Source organism: Heteronotia binoei, chromosome 15 (genome assembly GCF_032191835.1).
Source record: "Heteronotia binoei isolate CCM8104 ecotype False Entrance Well chromosome 15, APGP_CSIRO_Hbin_v1, whole genome shotgun sequence".
Taxonomy (NCBI): Eukaryota; Metazoa; Chordata; class Lepidosauria; order Squamata; family Gekkonidae; genus Heteronotia; species Heteronotia binoei.
In genome coordinates this window covers 64,701,581-64,727,971 of record NC_083237.1, presented here as the reverse complement: position 1 = coordinate 64,727,971, position 26,391 = coordinate 64,701,581, and the positions used below count along the sequence as shown (strand labels likewise).

The 26,391-nt window shown below is 49.1% G+C and overlaps 1 protein-coding gene across 1 annotated transcript in view; it reads right to left on the bottom strand.

Annotated features, from left to right (window-relative positions):
• Nucleotides 1-18,287, bottom strand: part of KIF18B (kinesin family member 18B) — a 28,059-nt gene extending 9,772 nt beyond the window's left edge. The window contains exons 1-8 of the mRNA XM_060255674.1: nucleotides 17,963-18,287; nucleotides 13,062-13,219; nucleotides 12,788-12,892; nucleotides 11,374-11,484; nucleotides 8,864-9,061; nucleotides 4,127-4,303; nucleotides 2,102-2,176; nucleotides 883-986 (exon numbers count right to left, since the gene is read on the bottom strand). Of these exons, the coding sequence (XP_060111657.1) occupies nucleotides 883-986; nucleotides 2,102-2,176; nucleotides 4,127-4,303; nucleotides 8,864-9,061; nucleotides 11,374-11,484; nucleotides 12,788-12,892; nucleotides 13,062-13,219; nucleotides 17,963-18,287 (1,253 nt within the window). The remainder of the gene's footprint in view (nucleotides 1-882; nucleotides 987-2,101; nucleotides 2,177-4,126; nucleotides 4,304-8,863; nucleotides 9,062-11,373; nucleotides 11,485-12,787; nucleotides 12,893-13,061; nucleotides 13,220-17,962) is intronic.
• Between the last annotated feature and the right edge of the window lie 8,104 nt (nucleotides 18,288-26,391).

Here is a 26,391-nt window from a genome sequence, read left to right as displayed (position 1 = left end):
AGGTTGTCCTTGAAAGGGCAGTTGCTGTGAGAGGCCTCTCAGTCCCACCCACCTCACAGGGTGTCTGTTGTGGGGGAGGAAGGCAAAGGAGATTGTGAGCCGCTCTGAGGCTCTTCGGAGTGGAGGGCGGGATATAAATCCAATATCTTCATCTACCTCACAGGGTGTCTGTTGTGGGGGAGGAAGGGAAAGGAGATTGTGAGCCGCTCTGAGACTCTTCGGAGTGGAGGGCGGGATATAAATCCAATAACTTCATCTACCTCACCGGGTGTCTGTTGTGGGGGAGGAAGGGAAAGGAGATTGTGAGCCGCTCTGAGACTCTTCAGAGTGGAGGGCGGGATATAAATCCAATATCTTCATCTACCTCACCGGGTGTCTGTTGTGGGGGAGGAAGGGAAAGGAGATTGTGAGCCGCTCTGAGACTCTTCGGAGCGGAGGGCGGGATATAAATCCAATATCTTCATCTACCTCACAGGGTGTCTGTTGTGGGGGAGGGAGGGAAAGGAGACTGTGAGCCGCTCTGAGACTCTTCGGAGTGGAGGGCAGGATATAAATCCAATATCTTCATCTACCTCACAGGGTGTCTGTTGTGGGGGAGGAAGGTAAAGGAGATTGTGAGCCGCTCTGAAACTCTTTGGAGTGGAGGGCGGGATATAAATCCAATATCTTCATCTACCTCACAGGGTGTCTGTTGTGGGGGAGGAAGGGAAAGGAGATTGTGAACCGCTCTGAGACTCTTCGGAGTGGAGGGCGGGATATAAATCCAATATCTTCTTCTTCATCTTCTACAGTAGGCAGGGTGTGAAATCTCCCGACCTGAGAGCCCCTCTTGCCAGCACCTTCCCTCCCTCCTCCTCCTCCCCTTGAATACAGCAGCCCTACCTGAGAAGCTCTGTCAGCTTGGGGCTAGAAGGAGCCAGTCCGTGAGGGTTCCTCGGAGAGCCCTTTTCCTCATAAGCCCGGAGCCTCCCTCGCAGCTCGGCTACCTGAAAGGGATCGGAAACGACTCATTTCTGGTGCTGCCAAAGTTCCTAAGGGGGAGGACAGCATCGACTTTAAGCAACAAGAGGATTTCACCACCACCACATTCTCTGATAGGGCCGCAGGAACGTGAAGGGAAGATCCTCTGAGGGAGGAACAGCACCCCCCCCCCATAACATCCAGAACAGAAACTGGGATAATAATAATAATAAATTTTTATTTATACCCCGCCCTCCCCGCCGAGGCAGGCTCAGGGCGGCTTACAAGACATGGTACAAGCCATGATACAACAATAAAATCAGAATAGTAACAATTAAGATACAATTCATAAATTAAATTAATTTAAGTTAAATAAATAATCTAAAAACCGGTATAACTTAATGGTGCTACAATTTCAGTACATCTATAAAGATGGCTTGGTATCATTGCCAAGGTTCCACCTTAAAAGGCAAGTTGGAAGAGGGCGGTTTTACAAGGCCTACGGAACTGATTAAGAAGAAGAAGAAGAAGAAGAAGAATTGCAGATTTATATCCCGCCCTTCTCCCTGAATCAGAGACTCAGAGCGGCTTACAACCTCCTATGTCTTCTCCCCTCACAACAGACACCCTGTGAGGTGGGTGGGGCTGGAGAGGGCTCTCACAGCAGCTGCCCTTTCAAGGACAACCTCTGCCAGAGCTATGGCTGACCCAAGGCCATGCCAGCAGGTGCAAGTGGAGGAGTGGGGAATCAAACCCGGTTCTCCCAGATAAGAGAGCTCTGGCTGACCCAAGGCTATTCCAGCAGCTGCAAGTGGAGGAGTGGGGAATCAAACCCAGTTCTCCCAGATAAGAGTCCGTGCACTTAACCACTACACCAAACTAAGATCCCGTAGGGCCCGCACCTCCTCTGGATCAGGTGGGAGGTCCACAGCAGGGCACCCAGCATTAGGGAGGGGGAGGCAAGAAGTGGGACATGAGGGGCTGACACGGCCTCCACAGCACCGCCAGGGAGTCAAGCAGGGAGGGTGGGAAAGTGCCAAGGAAGACAGGCAGAGTCTGGATATTCCCCCTCCCACCAGAAAGGAAGAGGCCCCTGACATGACCTCAGGGGGAGGACAAGACCTCAGCGAGGGTGACTCACCTCTGCTTTCAGCTGCTCACAAACGGTCGTGTATTGGCTGATATGGCAGTCCAACGTTAGAACGTTGCTTTTCAACTGCAGGCCGAGGTGGGGAAGAGGAGAAAACCGGTGTCAGTTCAGCTGGGGAACAAAGGGCGGCTTTGCCCAGCTGTGCCATCCTCAGGTGAGCTGGAATCCCAGCTGGCTCGTGCAAGAATGGGAAGGCTAGCTAACAAATTCCTGAGGGAACACAATGCACAACTACACTTCCATGCAGGCACAATGAGCCCGGGCTCTGAGTGATGGGCAGTTCTCGTCTTCCATTGATCAGGGGCCCGCATAACTGGGCAAAAGGTCCCCAAGCCCCACTGTCCATTCTTGCCTAACTCCCACCTTATCAAGCCAATTCTATAAATCTGGGAGGAATGGAAATACTATTAAGACCAGCCTCCTTGCTGATTATGCAGCTACCGAGTCTGCCCCCTTCCCACCACCCCAGTTTTTATGGTACACAACATTCAGGCAGGAAAGGGGAACAATGCAAACTGCAAAAGATGGAGATTAGGCTATCCTCATCTTTTGAGTGCGGAGAAAGGAAACACAGCTTTATCTCCTCTTGTCATAGCAATATAACTAGAAATTTGCTGGGGGGGGGGGGAGAGTGAACCTACTCAGGATGCCACATTTTGTCTGCAGCTCCCATTGAGGGAACTAACACATTGTGCCCACCTGGAGGGTGGACGGTGAGGGGGAGAAACAGTCTACAAACCAAGGAAGAGGCATGGGAGATAAAATTCAGTCTCCTGATAATCTCACTTCATTTTTTTTTTTTTTAAAACCCTCTAGTTTCTGGCGCTTGTGAGTCTGAGCGTAATCTTGAAAGTACGGGGACACCTCTGGTGGAAGCGCAAGGGAGTAGTTCGCAGGGTGTACAGCAGTCACAGTGTCTCAGTGCTCTGCAAAAAAATGCAGAGGTTTACCTCTGCAAGTCACAGAATCCTGCTTACCTTGATACAGAACCGGAAGGGGCAGGAGCTTTTAAAATGGCAGTTCTAGTGAGGGGGCAAATGGGGGAAGTGTTTGTGAGTTTCCTGCATTGTGCAGGGGGTTGGATTAGATGACCCTGGAGGTCCCTTCCAACCCTAGGATTCTATGAGTACCAGCAGCAGGGGTGGGATTCTAGCAGGAGCTCCTTTGCATGTTAGGCCACACACCCATGATGGAGCCAATCCTCCAAGAGCTTACAAGGCTCTTTTTTTGTAAGCTCTTGGAAGATTGGCTACATCAGGAGTGTGATATGCAAAGGAGCTCCTGCTGGAATTCCACCCCTGACCAGCAGAAAAGGGCTTTCGGAAAGGGTAAAAAAAGGGGGTGCTGGCAGCCATTCGCCAGGAGCTCCCCCCCAAACCTTTGCAATGGTTTTGGAAGGCAGAGAAGGAATCTCACAGGGAAGGCAGGGGGTCTTTCACGTGACACCAGCCTTGCGAGTGACTGTGGGGGGTGGGGACAGAGGAGAGACTTCTACAGAGCTGGGAACATTACAGGCATTATCTCCTTGTACTGCATTGTCTTCTGCCTTGTAAGCCACACATGAAGCTGCCTTATACAGAATCAGACCCTTCCTGGTCCGTCAAGGTCATTCTTTCCTACCCTGACTGGCAGCAGATCTCCAGGGTCTCAGGCTGAGGTCTTCCCCATCACCTCCTGCCAGATCCTTTCAACAGGAGAACCTGGGACCTTCTGCACATCAAGCAGATGCTCTGTCACTGTCCCATGGCCATTCTGTGTTCTTTTTCACACCATACTCCCTGCTTTACACAATTTGTTGTTTGCTTTGTTGTAAACCTGTAATCCTAGTCCAATTGCATTGTTCATGTTGTCTCGATTGCCCTGTTTTACATCCTGTCACCTGCTTTCTGGAGCCTCAGCAAGAAAGGTGGATTACAAAGAACATCAGCCCACCCACAGAGTAAAAACAAAAACTGCCAGGCTGGGTCAGATCACCCCCCCCCCTCCTGGGCTCTGAATATTATTGCTGGTACCCACTAAGAGTTTGATCTCTTTGGCCCGGTTGGCGTATTTGAGAGTGTTGTACGTGTCCTCGTAGGAAACCATGGATGGGCTCACGGCAGCGATCATGACGGTCCGGCAGTTGCCGCCGATGGAGTCCTTCAGGAGGCGCGTCAGCTTGCTGTCCCGGTAGGGTATGTGAGGTTTTTTGCTCTGGGAACCAAGGAAAGTCATTTATGGAATTTGTTTGCAATAGGCAAAGGCCCCCATTGAGGGACATTTTCTAGCCATCCTTCTGTGGTTACTTGTTCACAGAAACAAATGCTCTTGTGTGGAAGCTCAACTGCAATAACAGGGAAAGTCATTTTTAGGGTCTGTATTTCCCTTTGCTTCCATCTCGGCTTCTATGTGGAGGTTTAGCATTGGAAAAAGTGCAGAAAAGGGCAACTAGAATGATTAAAGGGATGGAACATTTTCCCTATGAAGAAAGGTTAAAAAGCTTGGGGCTCTTTAGCTTGGAGAAACGTCAACTGAGGGGTGATATCAGGACTTTTTTTGAGCAGAAACGCAGTTTTGGCTGGCTTGGTGTCAGGGGATGTGGCGTAATATGCAAATGAGCCCTGTGTGCAACAATGGTGATGTCAGGGGTATGGCGTAATATGCAAATGAGTTCCTGCTGGGTTTTTTCCTACCAAAAAAGCCCTGGATGACATGATAGAGGTTAACAAGATTATGCATGGGTTAGAGAAGGTAGAAAAAGAAGGACTTTTCTCCCTTCCTCACAATACAAGAACTTGTGGGCATTCGATGAAATTGCTGAGCAGTCGGGTTAAAACGGATAAAAGGAAGTACTTCTTCACCCAAATGGTGATTGACACATGGAATTCACTGCCACAGGAGGTGGTCACAGCTATGAGCACAGACAGCTTCAAGAGGGAATTGGATAAACATCTGGAGCAGAAGTCCATCAGTGGCTATTAGCCACAAGGTATAGATGGAACTCTCCATCTGGGGCAGTGGTGCTTTGTATTCTTGGTGCTTATGGGGGGCAACAGTGGGAGGGCTTCTAGTGTCCTGGCTCCACCGATGGACCTCCTGATGGCGCCTGGTTCTTTTGGCCACTGTGTGACACAGAGTTTTGGACTGGATGGGCTATTGGTCTGATCCAACATGGCTTCTCTTATGTTCTTAAGCTCCAACACTTGTATTTGTAACATATGGAACAGAGGTTCATCAGTGGCTATTAGCCACAGCATATTGATGGAACTCTGTCTGGGGCAGTGTATTCTTGGAAATTGGGGGATGGGCAACAGTGGGAGGGCTTCTAGTGTCCTGGCCCCCTGATGGACCTTCTGATGGCATCTGGTTTTTTGGCCACTGTGTGACACAGAGTGTTGGACTGGATAGGTCACTGGCCTAATCCAACATGGCTTCTCTTATGTTCTTATGTGACACAGAGTGTTGGACTGGATGGGTCACTGGCCTGATTCAACATGGCTTCTCTTATGTTCTTAGGTGACACAGAGTGTTGGATTGGATGGGCCACTGGCCTGATCCAACATGGCTTCTCTTATGTTCTTATGTGACACAGAGTGTTGGAATGGATGGGCCACTGGCCTGATCCAACATGGCTTCTCTTATGTTCTTCTGTGACACAGTGTTGGACTGGATAGGCCACTGGTCTGATCCAACATGGCTTCTCTTATGTTCTAAGGTGACACAGAGTGTTGGACTGGAGGGGCCACTGGCCTGATCCAACATAGCTTCTCTTATGTTCTTAGGTGACACAGAGTGTTGGACTGGAGGGGCCACTGGCCTGATCCAACATGGCTTCTCTTCTGTTCTTCTGTGACACAGAGTGTTGGACTGGATGGGCCACTGGCCTGATCCAACATGGCTTCTCTTATGTTCTTAGGTGACACAGAGTGTTGGACTGGATGGGCCGTTGGCCTGATCCAACAGGGCTTCTCTTATGTTCTTAGGTGACACAGAGTGTTGGACTGGATGGGCCGTTGGCCTGATCCAACAGGGCTTCTCTTATGTTCTTCTGTGACTCAGAGTGTTGGACTGGATGGGCCACTGGCCTGATCCAACACCGCTTCTCTTATGTTCTTCTGTGACACAGAGTGTTGGACTGGATGGGCCACTGGCCTGATCCAACATGGCTTCTCTTATGTTCTTAGGTGACACAGAGTGTTGACTGGATGGGCCGTTGGCCTGATCCAACAGGGCTTCTCTTATGTTCCTCTGTGACTCAGAGTGTTGGACTGGATGGGCCATTGGCCTGATCCAACACCGCTTCTCTTATGTTCTTCTGTGACACAGAGTGTTGGACTGGATGGGCCACTGGCCTGATCCAACATGGCTTCTCTTATGTTCTTAGGTGACACAGAGTGTTGGACTGGATGAGCCATTGGCCTGATCCAACATGGCTTCTCTTATGCCCTTATGCAAAGCATTTTGGCAAAAAACAAGCCATTACACGAAAACAATTCTCAAGGCGTGACTCTCCCTGGGGAAACTCAGGATGGGCAGCTATGCCTGTAGCAGCTGTAAAGAGCAAGAGTCCAGGAACACCTTAAAGACTAACAAAATTTGTGGCAGGGGAGGAGCTTTCAAGAATTTATTTATCTGCTCAGTGGAGTCAGTGCATCTCAGTGGTGCTGCTATAACACTGAAGTGCTACAGTGTTTACCTCTGAACGTTTAAAAAAAGTCTGAGGAAGACTGCAGAGTGAGAGGAGGGGAGGAAGAGGCATTGTGGGAAGTGCTATGGAAATTTTAAACAGCACACCACAGCAATTCAGAAGGACAGTGAAGGGATTGAAACCAGAAGAAAGCCGTTTCCCTCAGAAGGGGCTCAACCACATTTTTGCTAAACTGACCACGAGCAGGTTTGTAAGAACAGGTAAATAAATTCCGTTAGCAGGTGGTCACTACAATGAGTCTGACTGAAATAACAGAAAAATCCATTAGCAACCACTTACTGAAATGGAATACAAAGGCGGTATGAAAAGGGTCACTGTCTTAAGCTTCATTATCAGTTGCAATTCAGCAGTCTCTCTAATCTCCCTTTGAAATTCCTTTGGGGAAATTCAGACATCCTCCAATATTATCTGAGCAGCTCTGGCATAACATTCTATTAACTGTTAAGTGGAGGGTGGGTGAGTTGGGGGGCTAATGAGGCTCTGAGTGCCGGGGAGCTCTGGCTGTTCTCTCTGTCACTCTGCCAACACAGTGCATGACACGCCACCATCTTGGTGTGTGCAGTCCTGCCCTTGTAGCTGACAGCCAAGAGTGGGTCAACCTGTCCTAAGTTTTTAAGACTGGTAGGGAAGGCAGGTGCTTTTTGTGGAGGTCACCAACCCTATGACTCTGTCTTGGGCCTTGTCTGCCAATGTTCAGGAAGCAATCTGAGTTGTTCAGGAAGCAATCCAAGACTTTCCTGTTTGGTTGAGATCCAGATGCATTTGAAAGAACCCATAATTTTCTTACCAGTTTTTCTAGGATGCAGAGCATTTTTGGTAGCAGGAACTCCTTTGCCTATTAGGCCACACACCCCTGATGTAGCCAATCCTCCAAGAGCTTACAGGGCTCTTCGTACAGGGTCCAGAGATAGAATTCTAGCAGGAACTCCTTTGCATATTAGGCCACACACCCCTGATGGAGCCAATCATCCAAGAGCTTACAGGGCTCTTAGTACAGGGTCCAGAGATAGAATTCTAGCAGGGGTTCCTTTGCATATCAGGCCATACCCCCCCCTGACGGAGCCAATCCCCCAAGAGCTTACAGGGCTCTTAGTACAGGGTCCAGAGATAGAATTCTAGCAGGGGTTCCTTTGCATATTAGGCCACACACCCCTGATGTAGCCAATCCTCCAAGAGCTTACAGGGCTCTTAGTACAGGGTCCAGAGATAGAATTCTAGCAGGGGTTCCTTTGCATATCAGGCCATACCCCCCCCTGACGGAGCCAATCCCCCAAGAGCTTACAGGGCTCTTAGTACAGGGTCCAGAGATAGAATTCTAGCAGGGGTTCCTTTGCATATTAGGCCACACACCCCTGATGGAGCCAATCCCCCAAGAGCTTACAGGGCTCTTAGTACAGGGTCCAGAGATAGAATTATAGCAGGGGTTCCTTTGCATATTAGGCCACACACCCCTGATGGAGCCAATCCTCCAAGAGCTTACAGGGCTCTTAGTACAGGGTCCAGAGATAGAATTCTAGCAGGGATCCTCTGCATATTAGGCCACACACCCCTGATGGAGCCAATCCTCCAAGAGCTTACAGGGCTCTTAGTACAGGGTCCAGAGATAGAATTCTAACAGGGATCCTCTGCATATTAGGCCACACACCCCTGATGGAGCCAATCCTCCAAGAGCTTACAGGGCTCTTAGTACAGGGTCCAGAGATAGAATTCTAGCAGGGATCCTCTGCATATTAGGCCACACACCCCTGATGGAGCCAATCCTCCAAGAGCTTACAGGGCTCTTCGTACAGGGCCTACAGGAAGCTCCGGGAGGATTGGCTACAGCAGGGGTGTGCGGCCTGATATGCAAATGAATTCCTGCTACAAAAAAAGCCCTGCTAGGATGTATTTATAAATGTATTTTATACTCTTATATTCTCCTTTGTCAATGGCTTGGAAATTTAAGATAAAAAGGGCACTAAAAACAAAGTAGTCGAGAAGCTAAGAAGCAAATTTTCCATCTAAAAAAACGCCCCGTGCAAGCATCGTAGGGCCAGCAATGCCAGACTATGGAGGGCAGGCGTTACCTTTGCATCTGCCAGGGCACTGAGGACGTTGATGAGGGCCAGAAGAGAGCGGTTGATGTTGGCCCCCTCACGCAGCCGCTCCCCTTTGGTGTTGGCGACAGAGGCCCGTTCTGAGCCTGCCAAGTCTATCAGGCTCATCTTGGCCACTCGCAGGTCCCGGGTGATGCCCACCGCACTGTCACGCTGCTTCACGTAGATCTGCAAGGAGGAGAGAGGGGAGGCCGAGGCCCTGTGGGCATCGCAACTCTAGAAGCAGCGGAGGACGTACAGCTCATGGATACTGACCAAAGTATATGCTTAGCCGAGCGGTCTCCCTGTTTTATTCTTGCTTTATCAATTACATCCATGTCCCCTCGCATCTCTGTTCGTTTTCAAGCAACGGTACTCACTGGTTCTGCGGCCACCTGTGGCTCTTTGAGCGCCATACCCCAATAGGGCCCCTGCCCCATCTTTCAGGAAAGCAGGCCTGGTACTTGCGTGATGAGTCTTGTGGTTGGTTTCTCCCCCCCCCCCCCCCAACTTGAACCAGGGCCAACAGAGAAGTGTGTTAATAGGCATCCTGCCCAGGCTGGAAGCAAATGTGGCTCTTTGGTGTAGTGATTAAGTGCGTGGACTCTTATCTGAGAACCAGGTTTGAGTCCCCACTCTGGGTCAGCCAGAGCTCTCTTATCTGGGAGTACCGGGTTTGATACCCCACTCCTGAATTTGCAGCTGCTGAAATAGCCTTGGGTCAGCCATAGCTCTCTTATCTGGGAGAACCGGGTTTGAGTCCCCACTCCTCCACTTGCAGCTGCTGGAATGGCCTTGGGTCAGCCAGAGCTCTCTTATCTGGGAGAACCGGGTTTGATAACCCACTCCTGAATTTGCAGCTGGTGGAATGGCCTTGGGTCAGCCATAGCTCTCTTATCTGGGAGAACCGGGTTTGATTCCCCACTCCTCCACTTGCAGCTGCTGGAATGGCCTTGGGTCAGCCAGAGCTCTCTTATCTGGGAGAACCGGGTTTGAGTCCCCACTCCTCCACGTGCAGCTGCTGGAATGGTCTTGGGTCAGCCAGAGCTCTCTTATCTGGGAGAACCGGGTTTGATTCCCCACTCCTCCACTTGCAGCTGCTGGAATGGCCTTGGATCAGCCAGAGCTCTCTTATCTGGGAGAACCGGGTTGGATTCCCCACTCCTCCCCTTGCAGCTGCTGGAATGGCCTTGGGTCAGCCATAGCTCTCTTATCTGGGAGAACCGGGTTGGATTCCCCACTCCTCCCCTTGCAGCTGCTGGAATGGCCTTGGGTCAGCCAGAGCTCTCTTATCTGGGAGAACCGGGTTGGATTCCCCACTCCTCCCCTTGCAGCTGCTGGAATGGCCTTGGGTCAGCCAGAGCTCTTTGACACTAATGCATTAATACACTAATACACTTTGCCTAATACACCAATGCAATTCAAAAACCATCCGGTGCACAACATATCTACTGTCCAAAATTCATAATAATTTTATGATAAGTCTGACGGTAAGAAAGAACTGGCCCAATTTCATTTTGGATATGCTATCCTTCTCCCAGGGACAGTCTTGCCATATTCATAGGTTCGGGAAACTTGAAATGCCAAAATTTCCCGGCTTCCTTAAGTGTCTATTTGTTTTTATATATTTACGGAACACCTCTACCAATTCCTAACTGTCAGCGTTCAGGAACGCAACTGTTGAAAACTCTCCAGAGGAAATTGCCCACAATGTTGGTAAGTAACCCTGGCTGAGGACATTAGAGCAGTTGTGCTCAAACTCGTAGGTGGGGTTCAGAGAGTACTGAGAGAACCAGGATTGGCCCCAGGTCACCCATCTGGCTTCATAGAGAGGAGGAACAAGGAATCAAACCCGAGTCTTCAGATTAGAGTCTGCCCCTCTTGCTCCCGGGGAACAGGACTGTTTACCAGAAAGGTTGCGGGTCTGAACCAGCAGGCCTGCGCTTCATTTCTAATGTGCTACTATACCCAAGAAACCTTATCGCCATGGCGATTGCCAGTTCTGCATCAGTATATGCCAGTTTGGTGTAGTGGTTAAGTGTGCGGACTCTTATCTGGGAGAACCGGGTTTGATTCCCCACTCCTCCACTTACACCTGCTAGCATGGCCTTGGGTCAGCCATAGCTCTGGCAGAGGTTGTCCTTGAAAGGGCAGCTGCTGGGAGAGCCCACTCCAGCCCCACCCACCTCACAGGGTGTCTGTGGTGGGGGGAGGAAGGGAAAGGAGATTGTGAGCCGCTCTGAGACTCTTCGGAGTGGAGGGCGGGATATAAATCCAATATCTTCTTCTTCTATATAACCAGATGAGCTGACCAGGCAAAAGACTGATCCTGCCCAGCATTCTGTTTCCTGCCAGGCCTTACAGGCTGAAGTCAACAGCCCTCAGGTTTCCGACATCTCTGCAGGGCGGCCAGGTTGAAATGAGCTAAGCGGCGGGGAGACGGGAATCGCGGGCTTCCATCGCCTGCGGCTGCTGCTGTTTCTAACCAAGGCTGTGCTTACCTGGAAGATGGCGTGGGAGCGGGAAGAAGTGGCATTGATGTCCGTGGGATGCTGCGTGCGGTTTTGATTCCCTCGCGCCAACATTTGTAGCAGCTGCTCTGCAGTTTTGGGCTAAAAGGAGTTGGGAGACACCAGAGAACAGGAGAGGGTCGGGAAGACGCTCCGCGGCTGTGGCCCCAGGAACGGCTCCACCCCACCCCAGCTGCAGGAAACTCGCACACAGCAGTTTCTTACATCTCACACGTTCAGCAACAATCACTAAGTTCACATACTTCTGCCCTGCTTTTCTGCTAGGAATGGGGACAGATTCAGGACTGAGATCTGTCGAGCACCTTGCACCCCACGGGAGTATAATAATAATAATAATAATAATAAATTTTTATTTATACCCCGCCCTCCCCGCCAAGGCAGGCTCAGGGCGGCTTACAAGACATGGTACAAGCCGCCCTGAGCCACTTGTTGGGAAGGGCGGGATATAAATAAAAAATAAATAAATGATACAACAATAAAATCAGAAAATAACAATTAAAATACAATTCATGAATTAAATTAATTTAAGTTAAATAAGTAGTCTAAAAACCAGCATAACTTAATGGTGCTACAATTTCAGTACATCTATAAAGATGACTTGATATTATTGCCATGGTTCCACCTTAAAAGGCAAGTCGGAAGAGGGCGGTTTTACAGGCCCTACGGAACTGATTAAGATCCTGTAGCGCCCGCCTGCTCCCTTGTTGTCTCTAACTTGGCCTCCTTTGGACCAGGGATTTTCAGAAGGTTTTGCGAACTAGATCTCAGTACTCTCTGGGGAACATATGGGGAGAGACGGTCCCTAAGGTAGGCAGGTCCTCGGCCATATAGGGCTTTAAAGGTAATAACCAGCACCTTGTAGCAAACTCGGTACACAATTGGCAGCCAGTGCAGTTCCCGCAGCCTAGGCCGCAGATAAACCAGATAAAATGTCAAAAAAAGTAGTCCCCTGTGCAAGCACCAGTCATTTCTGACTCTGGGGTGACGTCGCATCACGACGTTTTCACGGCAGACTTTGTACGGGGTGGTTTGCCATTCCCTTCCCCAGTCGTGTACGCTTTACCCCCAGGCAAGCTGGGTACTCCTTTGACCGACCTCGGAAGGATGGAAGGCTGAGTCAACCTCGAGCCGGCTACCTGAACCCAGCTTCTGCTGGGATTGAACTCAGGTCGTGAGCAGAGCTTGGACCGCAGGACTGCAGCGTTACCGCTCTGCGCCATGTCAAACAGCCCCACAATTCTTTGCAATCCGACTGGGACAACCTGGGAGTGGGTGAGGTCAAATTCCTTGAGACGTAATTCTGAGTAAGCATGAGCGTGCCCTTAAGCTGCCCCCGAAACCGCCCCTGGTGTTTTGCTGCCTGCCAAGCAGCCCGCCTACCCACCTGATGAAAAGAGAGGCCCGGAACCACCACCCCTTTCTCCGGGTCTTCCCGGACAGCCAGAGGGCCCTTGGGTTCCAGCAAATCATGGATCTGCTCGTTGTACACCTGGAGACAAAAAGATACACACGCTTAAAAAGGCACGGAGTCCACATGAAGCACAAGGCGAGGGAAACGGGGGCTGACTACGGTTCTGACTTCCCCGTGTTTTGAGGCTGTGAAAAGTCTGGCACGACTGCTGCGAAGCCGCAGCTTGAAAGACAAGCGAGGGCAATACCTCTTGGTAGGAGATGAGCACTTCGCAATGCTTCTCCTCTTTCGTGGCCTCGATCTTCTTGTACAGCTCCGCCATGGTGAGGTACATGATGCCTGGATCTTTCTCAGAGCCCAGCATGGTGTGCGTCTTCCCAGCCCCTGTGGCACCGTAGGCAAACACTGTGGCACAGAAGGAAGAAGAAGATGATATTGGATTTATATCCCGCCCTCCACTCTCTCAGAGCGGCTCACAATCTCCTTTACTTTCCTCCCCCACAACAGACACCCTGTGAGGTAGATGATGATATTGGATTTATATCCCGCCCTCCACTCCGAAGAGTCTCAGAGCGGCTCACAATCTCCTTTACCTTCCTCCCTCACAACAGACACCCTGTGAGGTAAATGAAGATATTGGATTTATATCCCGCCCTCCACTCCGCAGAGTCTCAGAGCGGCTCACAATCTCTTTTACCTTCCTCCCTCACAACAGACACCCTGTGGGGTGGGTGGGGCTGGAGAGGGCTCTCACAGCAGCTGCCCTTTCAAGGACAACCTCTGCCAGAGCTATGGCTGACCCAAGGCCATGCTAGCAGGTGCAAGTGGAGGAGTGGGGAATCAAACCCGGTTCTCCCAGATAAGAGTCCACACACTTAACCACTACACCAAACCAGCTCTCCAAAAGGATTGATTTATTTTATTTTATTGGCTATCCCGCTCTCCCCGCTGAAGCAGGCTCAGGGCGGCTCACAAACACATAACTTACAATAAAAACGTTTACATTAAAAGTATGAAGCAGTTTAAAATAATTTGGTGCTAATTTCGATACAGATTTAAGATTGCGTTCAACGAACTTAGCATCCACTGGATCTAACGTCTTGATTGAAGCATCTTTTGCTTGAGAAGCCCCAGACAGCAAAAGTGCAAACCCTGCAGTGGCTGAAGCGACTCTTCGCAAAGTCAGGAGGGAGTTATCGTGTTTGACTCCGCCTCTTTCAGCACCCATTTTGGGATGCGTTCACCTCACCCTCCTGCTTTGCGCGAACACATCCGCTATTAAGCGCATATTACATACAGAAGCCTTATTTCACTGATATTCTCTAATGTCATTAAACGCAGAAGCCTATTTGGGACTAGAAATTCGATTGTAGTTTCTTAAGACTTTGAACTGACTTTGCACCCCAAACCTAGGAGGGGTCAACTTAGCCAAGGGTCAAACACTCACATTTAGCACATTTTCATTTTGCCTTTCCTCTGGACGGCACTCATACATACCATAAACCTTTACCGGCATTAATACAAGAATACAGTCTACTTTAAAACCAACAGTGACACTATAGAATATAATAAAACCTTAAAAAACCAGCAAAAGTTAAATGACATAAAACAGCAGTGGGCTATGCATGAGTAAAAGCCTCTCTGATTTGGATCGCAACCTGTAAAAAGCAAGCAACGTGAGTAGGGACAAAGTTGTGTTTCCCGTGGAGTAAAAAACGAACCTTGGCATTGTCAGAAAGGCCTTGACGATCAGAAAGCAGTGCATCTAGGTATCTTGCACGTGGACTGCTATAAAAAGGGCAGTCCAAAAGAACATGAGGGACCGTTTCGATGACTCCTTGACTACAAGGGCATCGTCTAAGATTGCGGGGGATTCTGTGGTATCTTCCGAAAAGGATGGCCGATGGTAATGCATTAAATCTAGCCAGCATGAATGCTCTTCTTTGGTGAGGATCAGTTAAAAAGAGGAAATAGGGAGCTAAAAGCCCAGGAATCTGGGATAAACCCAGATAGCTTGGGGAGCAAGTTTTCCGAGCTGCCTCAGTTAGACGTTGCAACTGGATATCAAGCAGTCTACGTTTGTGGACGGCACTCAAAGCTCTCCTTTCACAGTTTTATGCCAACCTCCTTATTCCTGACCCTTTGAGAAAAGCTAAACAAGAGAGTTTCCCAGCAGGGAAGAGGCCCACTTTTCTGAGAGGGGAAAAAGGACTGAATCCCAGAATCCCCTCACAGCAGAAACAGGAGATCAGCTGATCCTTTAAAACAGATCTTGGTAGGACGAGAGGAAAACCTGCCATGTCTTCAGCTTAAAAAGCCACAGCTCACAATGTGTCGCGTGCTTCATAGTGTGCTAGCGATACTAGCCCGTTTAAGGGGAAAAAAAACTTGTGAGTGTCACTTTGGAAAGTGCTACAAGACTTCTCACATCCTCAGGAGAGACATGGCTACGGTGTTAACAAGACGCTTCAAGTATCGGATCAAGGCAACGAAGGGTGTGAACTGGGTCAAAACTACGGGAGGGGTGCTATAGCGGGACAACATCATATTCTTACTAGCTGACATTCATTCACATGCATTAACGGCCGATAAGCAAAAGAATTGCCCAGTTGTCTGGAATGATTCTCACTAACCATGGGTCATTTATAGACTTGCCCTAGAAAGAAGATGAAGAGATTGGATTTCTACCCCGCCCTTCACTCGGGAGTCCCAGAGCAGCTTACAATCTCCTTCCCTTCCTCTCCCCACAATGGACACCCTGTGAGGCAGGTGGGGCTAAGAGAGCTCTGACGGGAACTGCTCTTGAGAGATCAGCACTGAGAGAGCTCGTGGCTGACTCAAGGTCACACCAGTTGGCGCGTGTGGAGGAGTAGGGAACCAAACCTGGTTCTCCCAGATAACAGTCTGTACTCCTAACCACTACACAACACTAAGCACTACTCCACACTCAAAATCTTGAGTGCATGAAACCCCGAGGCCGAAGAGCCAGTGTAGTTTAGTGGTCAGAGCTGGATGACTTAGAGCAGGGGTGTGTCAAACTCATTTGTTGTGAGGGTCAAATCTGACATAAATGAGACCGTGTTGGGCCGGGCTGGGCTGTGTTGTGTCGGGCTGGGCCATGTGTGTACCTATTTAAGATTAGGCAGCAGAGATATAAACCTTTTAAAGGACATAGGCAAACACGGCTCAATATATTTTTTTTTTTTTAAAAAGCTTAAAATAAAGCATGCTTAAAACATTAGCACTTGTTGATCTTAAAGGTGCTTTCTTTGAATCTCTCCCATGGGATCCAGGGAACTGGGCAAAGGAAGCTCTGGCTCTTTCCCTCCCTCCCCAGGGGACCAGGAGGTGGAGGAGCCTCAACCAATGGAGAAAACTGAGGTTTTGCTCTGTAGCTCCTGTGCGATTGAGCAAGCCTTGCAAAGCAAGTTGAGATAAAGCAAGAGAGGGGGAGAAGGAAGCAGACAAGAACCAGCTGCTTGGGGGTCTGATAGGAGCCCTTCGAGGGCCCGATTCGGTCCCTGGGCCACATGTTTGACACCCCTAACTTAGAGCCTTGAAGCTCTTTGGGTGAACTTGTGTGAGTCTCTCTCTCTCAGCATCACCTTCCTCAGAGAGGGCTTCTTGTGGAGACACAGCAGAGGAGAGGAAAGGCACACAGGACAACCTGAACTTCTTAGAACTGAACTTCCAACCGCCAGGAAGTGGCTGGAGAGCTCCTGGGATTACCCCTGATTATTTTACTTAGAGAAAATGGCCGCTTTGGAATTCTGGCATTATACCTCATGAAGTCCTTTTCCTTCCCAAACCCCACCCTCTTCAGGATCCCCAAATCTCCAAGTATTTCCCAACCCAGAGTTGGCAACCCAACCTTAGAGGAAGGGTGGGACAGAAGCACAACCGGCTGAGAGAGCGTCCTAGAATACAGCCCCCGTGCGGGCAGAGCAAATCTGTGACGAGGCAGCTGCTCAAGGCAATTTTGGGATCTTAAGCAACAGACGCTTGTATACAGAAAGAGCTCAAGAAAGTCCAGGCATTACGTAAGGATACTTCCAAAGACCAGGCTGGTCCAAGTCCCAGATGACATTTCCAGTGCATTAATTTTATCGCCAACAGAGTGAACAAGCCATGAGAGAGAGTCAGTTTGGTGTAGTGGTTAAGTGCACGGGCTTTTATCTGGGAGAACCGGGTTTGATTCCCCACTCCTCCACTTGCAGCTGCTGGAATGGCCTTGGGTCAGCCAGAGCTCTCTTATCTGGGAGAACCGGGTTTGATTCCCCACTCCTCCACTTGCAGCTGCTGGAATGGCCTTGGTCCAGCCATAGCTCTCTTATCTGGGAGAACTGGGTTTGATTCCCCACTCCACCACTTTCAGCTGCTGCAATGGCCTTGGGTCAGCTAGAGCTCTCTTATCTGGGAGAACCGGGTTTGATTCCCCACTCCTCCACTTGCACCTGCTGGAATGGCCTTGGGTCAGCCAGAGCTCTCTTATCTAGGAGAACCAGGTTTGATTCCCCACTCCTCCACTTGCAGCTGCTGGAATGGCCTTGGGTCAGCCAGAGCTCTCTTATCTGGGAGACCTGGGTTTGATTCCCCACTCCTCCACTTGCAGCTGCTGCAATGGCCTTGGCCCAGCCATAGCTCTTGCAGGAGTTGTCCTTGAAAGGGCAGCTGCTGTAAGAGCTCTCTCAGCCCCACCTACCTCACAGGGTGTCCTGTTTTGGGGGTGGGTGGGCGAGAAGGTAAAGGAGACTGTGACCACTCTGTGACTCCGAGATTCAGAGTATATAGGGCGGGATATAAATCCAATCCAATGTCATCATGAGAGAAGCGAGTAAGAACTACAGAGAATCATGACCAGCAGCAGATTTGAGAAGTTCTGTGTGTTTTAGTCAAGCAGTGTGTTACTCTAATATTGGCCACATGAAGTGGCATTAGACAGAATTGAACCATGGGCCTATCAAGGTCAGTTTTCGCTGTCCTGTCTGGCAGTGGGCCTCCTATCATCTGTTCGTCTTAACTGGAGATGCCGGGGATTGAACCTGTGACCTTCTGCCTGCCCAGCAAATGCTCTGCCACTGAGCCTTGGCCATCCCCCAAACAGCCCCACCTTGTGGGCACCCACCGCCCTCCTCCATCCCTCCTTACCAGAACAATTGTAGCCATTCAAGACACCATCCAGCATCTCTTTGGTTGTGCTCTCGAAAACATCGGCCTGAGTGGCGCTCTCGCTGAACACTCGGTCAAAAACGAACTTCAGATCCTTGCCTTTCCGTCTCGGAGCAGAGTCATGCCCTTGGAGGCTTGCCAAGACCCCTGGCAGACCGGGCTCCTCCGGATCAAACACGAGCAGACAGTCGCTGACCACCTGCACCACACTCGGGCGGTGGCTCTCCTGCTCCCACGACGTCTGGGGCCGCACCCGGACTACCACGGACACGTTACCCTGTTCGGCGGATGGGACGAGTACCATCGCTACAGAACAACTGTGTTCAAAGAGAGAAGATGACAGTAGCCCCGTTAATACGCAGAGTGATGAATTCACATCCCTGACAATCCCAAGCAAACTGTGAAGCAGAATCTCCTCAACTTTAATTCTGAGTAGCAGAACAGACTCAACATTGGCCAGTATAACACGATTAAAAAGGCAAGCGCCGGTCGTTTCCGACTCCGGCGTGACGTCTCATCACAACGTTTTCATGGCAGACTTTTTACGGGGTGGTTTGGCATTGCCTTCCCCAGTCATCTACGCTTCCCCTCCCCCCCCCAGCTGGGGACTCATTTTACCGACCTCGGAAGGATGGAAGGCTGAGTCAACCTTGAGCAGGCTATCTGAACCCAACTTCCGCCAGGATCGAACTCAGGTCGTGAGCAGAGGGCTTGGACTGCAGTACTGCAGCTTTACCACTCTGCGCCACGGGGCTCCTTCAACCTTGAGCCGGTACCTGCACTCAGCTTCCGCTGGGATCGAACTCAGGTTGTGAGCAGAGAGCTTGGACTGCAGTACTGCAGCTTTACCACTCTGCCCTTTACCTCCCTACAAAAGTATTCTGGGTTAGATCTACAGATCACTGTACGGAGCTTGTAAATGAAATCTGTTTTGTCTTACGTGGAAAGGTCATTCTTGCTGAGGTACTCATTTTACTGACCTCGGAAGGATGGAAGGCTGAGTCAACCTCGAGCCGGCTACCTGAACCCAGATTCTGCTGGGATTGAACTCAGGTCGTGAGCAGAGAGTCTGGAGTGCAGTACTGCGGCTTTACCACTCTGTGCCATGGGGCTGCTTATGATTACAAGGGGTCAATATTTCCCCTGCTCCGTGCAACTCTGCACTCGGTGAGCAGGAAAGTAGCAGGTTGTGCCTCTCCCCCCGAATCCTTCCCACTGAGTCAACAACCTTCCTGAAGTTTAGAGCCTGGAACGGAATATGCCTTGCTCTAACGCTGCCAAGGCAACGCATTTACAGCTCCATTTAGCTACAAGGGATTAAGGGCCCAAAGGCATTCATCGATTGATTGTATCGGCTAATCGATGCACTCATTTGTTGCAAGATTATAAATGTAGAGTTTAATAACAGGTGTCCTCTCCAGAAAAAAGAAAAGCCGTCACCTCTGATATGCTTTGCAGCCAGGCACCCTGTTTGCATTTACCTTCGGGACAGGACCTTGTGTTTCTTAAAAGCTGCCCTTCCAAATGTGTTTTGCCCAATCTGTGTTAAAAAAAAAAAAGCGCCAGTAGCTCAGAAGCATCCTGAACTTCAGTGAAATGAGACAGATTCAGCTGGGCAACACACGGCAGGAAGACAAGCGTGTTCAGAATTCAGCAGTTCTGAAAACCACTGGATCCAAAATTTAGACATTTCTTTCATTTCATTTTCATTTCATTTGATTTATATCCCGCCCTACCCCACCAAAGCGGGCTCAGGGCGGCTCACAACATAAAAGTTCTAACAATAAAATACAAGAATTAAAATGCAACAATAATTTACATAATTAAAACAACGAATATATCAATACATCAATCAGTCTCAGTTTCCTGATGGGCAGCTAAAAGCAAAACCAAGATTTACCTCTTTGCCTAGTGTCACCACCCTCAAAACATTGGCTTACACCACCCAATAACTGGGAATGTTGTTAGTGGGCAACCCTTTTAAATCTGCTGTAGCAGAACAAAAGTTGAACCCAGCAGCCCCTTACAGACGAAGAAGAAGAAGATATTGGATTTATATCCTGTCCTCCACTCCAAAGTCTCAGAGCGGCTCACAATCTCCTTTACCTTCCTCCCCCACAACAGACACCCTGTGAGGTGGGTGGGGCTGGAGAGGGCTCTCACAGCAGCTGTCCTTTCAAGGACAACCTCTGCCAGAGCTATGGCTGACCCAAGGCCATGCCAGCAGGTGCAAGCGGAGGAGTGGGGAATCAAACCCGGTCTAGGAGCTCTCATGAGTCAAAGCTCAGATGAGTCAGATCTCAGCAAAGCTCCCCCCAAGCTTCTCTCACTAGCGCTATACTGGATCATCAACCTGTTAAGTTGCCACCCAGCAGGAATTCCCACAGCTGAGCAGACAGCAAAACAGAGGCGCCCGCTCTCTCCCCCATCTCGGCATTCCTCTTCAAGACACTCAAAGGTAGAGATTTTTTTGCAGGGAGGGGAAGACAACAGCCTTCCATAGCTGCTGAATGTGTGTGCGTGCGCTTGCTCTCCTTTTTCCTGGTTTCAAGGTATATGATCTCTGTTTGTTGTTTTGTTCTGGGAAGTGCTGACCTAGGTTGCAGGGATGGCGTTCTGCCCAGGGACATCAAGCGCATGTGAGAAGAAACCCACGCAGATTATGTCAGCAGAGGCCCTAAAAGGCTTCAGATTTTAAAGCACCTGACTTTAACAACACCAGAGGAGCAGGGAAAGAGGGATCCAGCCCTTCGTTTTTAAAAATAGGCATGTTTGGAAACACTCCTTATCCACAGAGTCCACAGATTTCAGCACAAGTATTGAGTAAGGCGCTTTCTGAAGGCCCGTTGGAGGATCTGTCTGTAAATTCATGGAGAAAGCTGGCAACATGCAACCACCCAAATCAGCTGCCTCTGGAACCCGATTTCCACGGCTCACAACATTCGGAAGCCTGGCCTTTGCCTGCCTTACCCCGAGCCCTTGGTTCTGGCCATTATTTGGCTGATGGCTCCCGCCTAGTCCTGAGACACTCCCTCCCCCCAGCCTGGGATCAGCTGGGATGTCGCTTCCTTTGACAGCCAGTGGTTAAGTGTGTGTACTCTTATCTGGGAGAACCGGGTTTGATTCCCCACTCCTCCACTTGCACCTGCTGGAATGGCCTTGGGTCAGCCATACCTCTGGCAGAGGTTGTCCTTGAAAGGGCAGCTGCTGTGAGAGCCCTCTCCAGCCCCACCAACCTCACAGGGTGTTTGTTGTGGGGGAGGAAGGTAAAGGAGATTGTGAGCCGCTCTGAGACTCTTCGGAGTGGAGGGCGGGATATAAATCCAATATCTTCTTCATCTTCTACTTGAGTTCTGTTTAGCGTGTCGTTACATCCATTAAAGTGCGAACCCCCACGTAGGGTCGCTGCAGAGTTGGGCAGAGTGACGCAACATGCATTTTAAAGACAAGGCATTGATTTTTGACACGGTGCGGTTTTCCTTTGATTTTTTGTCTCGTTTTAAAAGCATTACATAAATCCTTACTTGTTACTGTTACTGTTGTCCTGGGGCACGAGTGCAAAACCCTGTCTGTCTTCTAAACACTGTCTTGCAGGGTGACTTTATTTTCAGGACCCTGGTGGCCTCTTCACCCTCCCCTCTTGCTTGGTCCATGCAAAGTCCCTTCCTTATCCCACCCAAACTGAGGGTGCCGGCTCTTTTACTAAGCCTAACTCTTGTCCCTTTGCCAAGAGTTTTGATCTCCATAAAGCAGGTGACTTTTTTTTTCACATCTGCTTGTCTTTCTTTATGTATTTGTTCAGATATATGCCCTGCCAGTTTGATCTAGTGGTTAAGAGCAGTGGATTCTAATCTGGAAAGTATGATTCCTCCTCATGCAGCCAGCTGGGTGCACCTTGGGCCAGTTCCAGTTCTCTCAGAGCTCTCTCAGCCCAACCTCCCTCCCAGGGTGTCTGTTGTGAGGAGGGGAAGAGAAAGGAGAATGTAAGCCGCTCTAAGAGTCTGGGTAGAAATCCAGTCTCTTCTTTTTTTCTCCCCAAAGGGGGACACGAAGCAGCTTACAACTTTTCCCCTCCTCTGCAACTCTGCAGAGACTTTTTTGTTGGGATTATAAATGGAAAAATTTCCAAAAGAAGATAGAACTTTAATCTGGTACTTGCTCTCAGCTGCTAGGACATTGTATGCGCAGTTGTGGAAGCAAGAAAAAAGAGCAGGGTAGAAATCCAATCTCTTCTTTTTTTTCTCCCCAAAGGGGGACACGAAGCAGCTTACAACTTTTCCCCTCCTCTGCAACTCTGCAGAGACTTTTTTGTTGGGATTACAAATGGAAAAATTTCCAAAAGAAGACAGAACTTTAATCTGGTACTTGCTCTCAGCTGCTAGGACATTGTACGCGCAGTTGTGGAAGCAAGAAAAAATACCAGAGAAATGGGATTGGAGTATAAAAGTTATGACATGGAGTGAAATGGACACATTAACAAGAAAATTAAGAGACTATGATTTAGAGGTTTTTAAGACGGAGTGGAAAAAGTTTAGAAGATATGTAGAAAAAGAGTGGAAAATAAAAGGACATTGGACAATTTTTGATAATGATTAAGTTTTAAAAAGAAGAAGAATATAAATTTTTGTTTTAATAGTTAAGGGTACCTTTAAATATTTGCTTTTTAAGTAAATAACACTGGCAGTAACGGGGGTGGGTGGGTAGAAAGTAATATATGGGCAGATAAAAGAAGTTTTTAAAGATGTAAGATATAGATTTATTACTATATGTTACCAATAAAATTGTTTTAACAACTTTTCCCCTCCTCCATTTTACTCTCAGAAGAACCCTGTGAGGTAGGTTAGACTAAGAATCTGTGACTGGCCCAAGCTTCCATGACAGTGCAGATTTAAACCTGGGTCCAACACTTTCCCCATGTTGGCTGGCTCTGCAGAGGAAGCTGTTATCAGAGATGTGAGAAAGGCCACTGCTACCATCTCATATAGCACAAAGCGGGAGTCCAGTCAAGCACCCTTAAGACCAACAAAGTTTTAGTCAAAGTGTGAGTTTTCATGTGCCAAGCACACCTCCTCAGACTGAATGAAAAGTACGATGCAATATATCAGAACAGAGATCTCTCTGCCAGAGCAACTCTAAGAAAAGGATGTTGTTTAACCCATGCTTGAGAGGAGACCAGTGGAGCATAATAATAATAATAAAAATTTTTATTTATATCCCGCCCTTCCCGCCGAAGCAGGCTCAGGGCGGCTAACAACATGTCCATATAATTATACAAGGGTTTAAAATCACATTAATCTTAAAAACATTCCAATTTAAAACAAAAACACTTCAGGTGCTAATTCTGTTCATAAAAATAATGGTGGTAGAAGCATGGCAACAGACTCTCAATTTATTACTCTTGACAATTAAGGCACCTAATGACAGCTGTGCCATCAAGGCCACATCAGTCTCCAATCCCGACATATTTATATCCTTGTGATGTTGTTCTCTCCCCCAGTTGAATCCTAACAACCGACAGCCCTAGAACCAAGCTTATTATTCTTTTAATCCATTTAAAACATCATTATTCTGTACGCTAATTTACTGCTCACCCCTCTATATGTACGATTCTCTTTGTTCCATTCTGTCTGAGGAGGTGTGCTTGGCACACAATAAAACTTTGTTGGTCTTCAAGGTGCTCCACGACTCCAACTTTGTTCTGTTGCTTCCGACCAAGACAGCTGCCCAACTGGATCTCTCCCAAAGCACCCTCACAGAGGGGAAAGAGGCTTCCCACCACCAGTTCTCTATAGGGGGGAAGAAGAGTAACAAAACTTTCGCTCACTCCCCAGTAGTGCACCTCATAGGGTTGCTAGCTACCTCCTGACCAAATTATGACCAGATGGAAGACCTACCTAGAATGGAGAGCGATAGAAGGAAGGACGGACATGGAAGACTAAGACTTGGTGCCCATGGCTGGGGGGAAGAGACTAGGAGCAAAGGGTTGGGCGGGGGAGGGAGGAAGGGTGGGTTGGAAATAAAAATATTTGTTGTAATGGACTAAATAGCATAACAAATAAAGACTATTTATATATATAAAATAAGAAAGGTACCTCCTGATCACCAGTGGGAGATGGGGGAGTGGGCTCAGGTTGGGAAAATCCTGGATATGTGGGGGGGGGGGGTGGAGCCTGGGGAGGGGTCTGCCCTAGAGTCCCCCCTCCAAAGCATCCCTTTTCTCCAGGGGGACCCGATCTCCGTAGTCTGGAGATGAGCTGCTCTCCGGGGGATCTCCAGGTCCCACCTGGAGGCTGGCACCCCGACCAGAGCAGTGATAAGGAGGTTGCCAACATCTTAATTGGGTTTTGCTCCTGGGTCGTGATTGATTGCTATGCTTTAGGAGAAAAGGACAGAAAGAAATCCTGCAGAAGGTCCAAAAACTGTCCAAAGCGATTCTCTCCCCGCAACGCACCACTTACCGCCCCGCAACACTCGCTTTCCACCGCACTCCAATTCAAATCTGGCCACGCCTGTTTCCTATTGGCCGCCTGGCCCCTGACGCAACCTCAGGGCTTCCCCTAATTGGCCACTCGTGCCCAAAGAACGGAGAGGATCGCTGCCGTGCATGCCGGGAGTTGTAGTTTTGGTCCCAGACTGTTACCTGTGCAGCCGAGGGAGGCGCCCATCCTCAGGTGGTCACTCTGCGGAGGTTGCGAAGGAAGCTTGGCGTTGTATTGGGAGCTTATTGCGGGGTGATGGTCCTTGTCTATGGTGGGGCTGTTGTTTGATATAAATGCGAACAGGGCTTTCTTTGTAGAAAAAGCCCAGCAGGAACTTATTTGCATTTTAGGCCACATCCACTGACATCACCATTGTTTCACATAGGGCTTTTTTGCAGGAAAAGCTCAGTGGGACCTCATTTGCATATTAGGCCACACCCCCTGGAACCAAGCCTGCCGGAACTGCTCAAAAAAAGCCCTGAATGTGAAACTATGCAGGAGGCAGCTCAGGAGCAAAACGCGCTTAGATCGCAACATGTTAGTTTTCAGCTCTTTAGGGTTGCCAAGTCCAATTCAACAAATATCTGGGGACTTTTGGAATGGAGCCAGAAGACTTTGGGGGTGGACCTAGGAGACATTGGGGGTGGAGCCAGGAGCAAGGCTCATAGAATCATAGAGTTGGAAGGGACCTAGGGTTGCCAATCCCCAGGTGGGGGCAGGTGATCCCCCGGTTTGGAGGCCCCCCCCCCTGCTTCAGGGTCATTAGAAAGCGGAGGAGGGGAGGGGGGGGGGAAATGTCTGCTTGGAACTCTTATTATTCCCTATGGAGATTTATTCCCATCGAAAATAATGGAGAATTGATCCACGGGTATCTGGGACTCTCGGGGGGCTGTTTTTTGAGGTAGATGCACCAAATTTTCAGTACAGCATCTAGTGCCTCTCCCCAAAATATCTCCCATGTTTCAAAACGATTGGACCAGGAGGTCCAATTCTAGGAGCCCCAAAAGAAGGTGCCCCTCTCCTTCATTACTTCCTATGGAAGGAAGGCATTGAAAAGGTGTGCTGTCCCTTTAAATGTGATGGCCAAAACTCCCTTTGGAGTTCAATTATGCTTGTCATAGCCTTGATCTTGGCTCCACCCAAATGTCTCCTGGCTCCACCCCCAAAGTCCCCAGATTTTTCTTAAATTGGACTTGGCAACCCTAAAGGGACCTCCAGGTCCAACCCCCTGCACAATGCAGGAAACTCACAAATGCCTCCCCCTAAATTCACAGGATCAGCATTGCTGTCAGATGGCCATCTAGCCTCTCTCTGTTTATGTTGTGACAAGCAAAACTGAACTTCAAAGGGAGTTCTGGCCATTACATTTCAAGGGACAGCACACCTTTTCAATGCCTTCCTTCCATAGGAAATAATGAAGGAGAGGGGCACCTTCTTTTGGGGCTCATAGAATTGGACCCCCTGGTCCACTTCTTTTGAAACTTGGAGGGTGTTTTGAGGAGAGGCACCAGATGCTTATGTTCAAAATTTGGTGCCTCTACCCTGGGCTTTTTTGTAGAAAAAGTCAGCAGGAACTTATTTGCATATTAGGCCACACCCCTTGGAGTCACCATTGTTTTGCACAGGGCTTTTTGTAGAAAAAGTCCAGCAGGAAGTTATTTGCATATTAGGCCATACCCCCTGACACCAAGCCAGCCAGAACTGCATTCCTGTGCATTCCTGCTCAGAACTACCCCCCCCGCCTCTACTTCTACCCCCCACCCCGATGCCCACAAATCAGTTCTCCATTATAACCTATGGCAGTGATGGCGAACCTTTTAGAGACCGAGTGCCCAAACTTAAAGACATAACAAGGATGTGTGAACTATTACAATTATGCAAACTACTATCTTGCGGTTAAAACTTCCCTCGGTCCCATGCATTCTTGCT